Genomic DNA, 4414 nt, shown 5'->3' with positions numbered 1-4414 from the left:
CAGCTAATGAAAAATGAAACTGAAACCTGATCGTGTTTAGAGAATCTGAGCTAGACTAAAATATGTAAAGCCACTTTGCAAGATAAGAACAACGAAATGAAACTGGAAATCCAAAGTTAACCTCCCATATTTAATGTATTTAGTTACCTGGTTCATGCTTTCAGTGAATTATATTCTCCAGTGCAAATACACACAAAATGCTAAAATCCTAAAAGTCTTTCTGCAAGCCCAAGCAATTTAACGCCGGCTAACCCAGACAGATGCAGATACAAACAACAAAACACATAAAATAAAAACAAGATAAACAAAAAAATACGACTGTGTTACGTAACCAAGAGCACATGAAACTGATCTCCTTCTTCACCTGTATGAAATTGTGCTAAATATTCAATAATCACTCTTTTCAGCTAGTTTGCAATTAAAAAACAAAACAAACAAAAAACACCTAGAAACTTCGGAGGGTCATTTCCGGGACGGACCGTTCAGGGGTGAACTATCTTGATTCGTGAATCAAGACTCTTTGACAGAAACCGTGGGAGCGCTCTAATTGGCGCCCGTAAAAGAGAAAGGAAGTATTTAGTTCAGTCCGAGGTTTCATTGGAAGACAAACTCGAAGATATTTTAGCGCAGTTTTTATCTTCAAGTCGGAGTCTCTTTCTTTTATTATTGTTTGCCACTCTCAAAGGAAAAATCTCAACACTTTGAAAATGTCTTCCTTTAACAAAGGTCCGGCTTATGGGTTATCCGCAGAAGTGAAAAACAAGGTAGGTGGCCATACTTTTCTCTCCCATATAAAGTTAAGTCGCATTGAACTTTTCTCGCCTTCTTCATTGCGCTTCTCTCTTAACGCGAGAATCACCTGGCCTCCATTTTAATATGGCGCTCAGGTTAAAAGGTAATCAGCGGGGGTAAAAAGGGAGTTTGAATAAAAAGATTTAAAACTATATTTTATACATATATAAGTCGGAAAATCAATAATTAAACTCTGGTCGAGTGTGAATAGTTTGCAAAGAAATAAGTTGTGGTCTAGTTAGACACCTTGGACCTCCTTAGTCCCTCTCCTCGTGCAGGAGACTTAACTTAAAATCGCACCATGGGCGTTGTCCGTCTTGGCAAACAAGCATGTCGTTGTGGCAAAAAAAAAAAAAAAAGTTACCCCCGTTTCCAGCATTTTCCGCCGCCCGTGCAGCTCTCTGCCCTGCGTTGTGATCCGCATTAGTAGATAATGTAATTGACCTGTTAGCCCTCGGATTGGATGCCACTGTTCTCATTGCTTCTGTGTTCTCGTGGTTTCTGCAAGAATAGTTTCCCCACTTCCCCTCATGCGGTAAGGTGTAGCGCTGCTCTTCGTGCTTTAACTTTGCTCTCCACACCGTGCCAGATCAGTGCAGGGACAAAGCCTCTCTCCTCCTCAGCCACTCACTCTGTGAAAAATCAAGGTGTCGACTGACACCCCCTCCGCAAGTTCTGGGTAATGTGTAACTTTATTGATTGGGACCTTCGTGAGGAAAGCAGCTTGTTTATTTGGTCACAGCCGCATCGAGTTAAAACCTCAGAGGTAACAAGCCCGATCACGTTGGCACATCACTTTTCGCCAACTTTCCTCCCCCCCCCCCCCTTTTTTTTTAAAGTACTTTAAATGTGACTTACTGTCCATTTCGTTGTTATTGGGAAGCAGACTGCTTTTTTTTTTCTCACACAAGTGTTACAGCTGATCTGTCCTTGGCCTTCTGTTCATTCTCTTGACACCCGCATATAAGGGCACTTTAACTTACCTCCACCTCATCCCCCTCCCCTTCTGCATTCTTTGGATGTTCCCTTGTGTGGGGGCGAGGGAGAAAGAGAGGGTCGTATCCCCTCCCCAGATCTCCACAGAACAACATGTGGCTGACGTAAAGAAAGCATGCAGATTTCCTCTGTCCATTACCACAGGCGTCCTTGAAGGAGGAGAGAGGGGGGGGGGTCTACTAAAGAGAGTGGTATTTCCTGCCGTCAGTGACGTAGCTCACCCTTAAAATGTGAGGCATTGAAGGCTTTTAAATTCCACCTACACCCCCCCCCCCCTCCCTTACAAACTGATAAACACAGACAGTCTTTGCTTGTAAGAGTAATCCCCAAACTCACTGATACACTGCAATAACTGTTTGATTTATTTATTCATCTCAGTGCACATCCATTCATCGGCTCGGCACACAGACACAATCCGGCGCCCTTCTCGCTTCATTCAGCTCCCTTTATCCCAGCACTGCAGGCTGAATTCCTCGCGTTCAGCTTGTCGCTGGAAATTACATCTGTGTCGGATTCCTTGCGGGCAATTAAAACGGCCAGTGTTGTCTTTTAATATGCGGATAACTGGATGAAGGGAATTTAATTAGAAGACAGGCATTCCTGAAGAGCGCAGCCAGCTGTGAGCTGTGTGCGGCCTGCTTCTATGTAAATAGTAGGTTACTTTTGCGGTTTAGTTTCCCATTGCCTTCGGGGACAAGGAAAAATTGTTGGCTGGTTGTGAGTTTGCACGCAGAACTTTTTTTTTTTTTTTCTCCTTCTTCTTCTTCTTCTTCTCTTTCACTGGAGGAGGAGAAAAGCTGACCTGTTTAACTCTTAGGTCACTTTTCTCCATTTGTCCGCCTTTCAGATTCAGCTCATGAAACTGCTGTTTGTTTACGTGACCCCCGATTCTCCTCCTGAATGGCCTCTTTCTCATGCTCTGCATCCGTCGGTAAAGCTTTTAAATCAGAGTAACGCCTCAACCGTGACGCCCTCAGCAGACCACGTTAAGCCCCTTAAAAACTGACGCGCCCTGTTCTTTCTACAGCAGCTCCCTTCCTGTGCCTCCGGTGACTTTGTTACAGTTTACCAAACAGGATATCCGTGTGTGTTTCTGTGGGGGTGTGTGTATGTGTGTGTCGGGTCACGGTGGAGTCACCATTTATGAGAATGAAATCTGACCAACTCTGTCTGTAGGAGTCGGTCAAAGTGAAAATGTGGGGATGACCATGAAGCCTGGCCTCATGCAGTCACAATAAACCTTTTAAAACGAACAACAACTAAAACTGAAATCTTCGTGGTGTGTGTTTTGGTTATCATCACCTCGGTCCTCTGTGTTTGCGCGGCTCCGTTATCAGCAGCTGGAGAAAAATAGAATTCTTATATCTTAAGAGTGTTGAAGTGGGAGGTCATTGAGGACAGGGCGAGCTATTCCACTGCTGACAAAAGAAGCTGGTGTGACTGCATCTACTGTTCTTCAAAAGAGCCACCCACTTGGTTGGAGAACACACATGTGACCTCTGACCTTTGTTACCAACTAGATTGCACAGAAGTACGACCCTCAGAAGGAAGAGGAGCTCAGGATCTGGATCGAAGACATCACCGGCAGTTCCATCGGCCCCGACTTCCAGAAAGGCCTGAAAAACGGAGTCCTCCTGTGCGAGTAAGCAGAGCCTACATCAAAGTTCTGTCACGCTAAACCACCAGGGCCTCGATCATCTGTTTTTAATATGCACACAGATCTGGAAAGCTCACTTTCTTTCTTCCCTGTTCTTTCTCTACTTTGCAGACTTATTAACAGGCTGCAGCCAGGCTCTGTGAGAAAGATCAACCAGTCAGCACTGAACTGGCACCAGGTGAGTTTGTCTTATTTTAGCTAATTGAGGGCGCGGCAGACTTGTGAGCAGGAGCACTTCATTGACGCTAGAAGTGCAGCAAGCAGTTAGACTTGCCTCTTCCCTGCATTGTGCTGAGGATGTCAGTGCACTGAATCACACTCATGGCTATACTTGGACATTAGCAGTGTTGCTTCTGCTTTTATCTGAAACTGGTTTCTTAATAGTTAGTGCTTATAAAAATATTTGACTGCAACTTGTTAATGAGAGGATACAGGCAGAGAAATAATCGCCCGGCTTCAGCTTAAAACCTGTCGCTCTTGTTTACTTTGGTGCGGCTTTAGCTGGAGAACCTGACAAACTTCATCAAAGCTCTCACAGTGTACGGCTTGAAGCCCCATGATATCTTCGAGGCCAATGATCTGTTTGAGAATGGCAACATGACGCAGGTCCAGACGACTCTGCTCGCCCTCGCCAGCATGGTGAGTCTCTAAAAACGTCGCATCACAAACGGTAGTGGTAGTTTTTTGTGGGGAATGATCGCAGTTTAATGAGAACTCTTCTACACCGCCTTTTCTCTCAGGCCAAGACCAAGGGCTGCCAGTCGCGGGTTGACATTGGCGTGAAGTATGCGGACAAGCAGCAGAGGATGTTTGACGATGAGAAGATGAAGGCTGGACAGTGTGTCATTGGCCTACAGGTACAGTTTTCAGTGTCAGTAATATCACAGGACTGATGCTCGCAGAGTGAAACTCGGGGCCAGGGCTTTAAAAGGAAATGCAGACAAGGGACTAAACTTGATTCTTTTCCTT

General features: G+C 45.0%; 1 protein-coding gene across 1 annotated transcript in view; it reads left to right on the top strand.

The window, feature by feature from the left end:
* Nucleotides 1–576: 576 nt before the first annotated feature.
* Nucleotides 577–4414, top strand: part of cnn2 (calponin 2) — a 5634-nt gene continuing 1796 nt past the window's right edge. Inside the window, exons 1-5 of the mRNA XM_005920653.3 lie at nt 577–764; nt 3309–3430; nt 3557–3623; nt 3947–4084; nt 4186–4302. Of these exons, the coding sequence (XP_005920715.1) occupies nt 708–764; nt 3309–3430; nt 3557–3623; nt 3947–4084; nt 4186–4302 (501 nt within the window). The 5' untranslated portion in view covers nt 577–707. The remainder of the gene's footprint in view (nt 765–3308; nt 3431–3556; nt 3624–3946; nt 4085–4185; nt 4303–4414) is intronic.

The sequence above is a fragment of the Haplochromis burtoni genome, unplaced genomic scaffold (genome assembly GCF_018398535.1).
Source record: "Haplochromis burtoni strain Fernald_Lab_line unplaced genomic scaffold, NCSU_Asbu1 Contig_41, whole genome shotgun sequence".
Classification (NCBI taxonomy): Eukaryota; Metazoa; Chordata; class Actinopteri; order Cichliformes; family Cichlidae; genus Haplochromis; species Haplochromis burtoni.
This window is presented reverse-complemented; position numbering and strand designations above follow the sequence as displayed.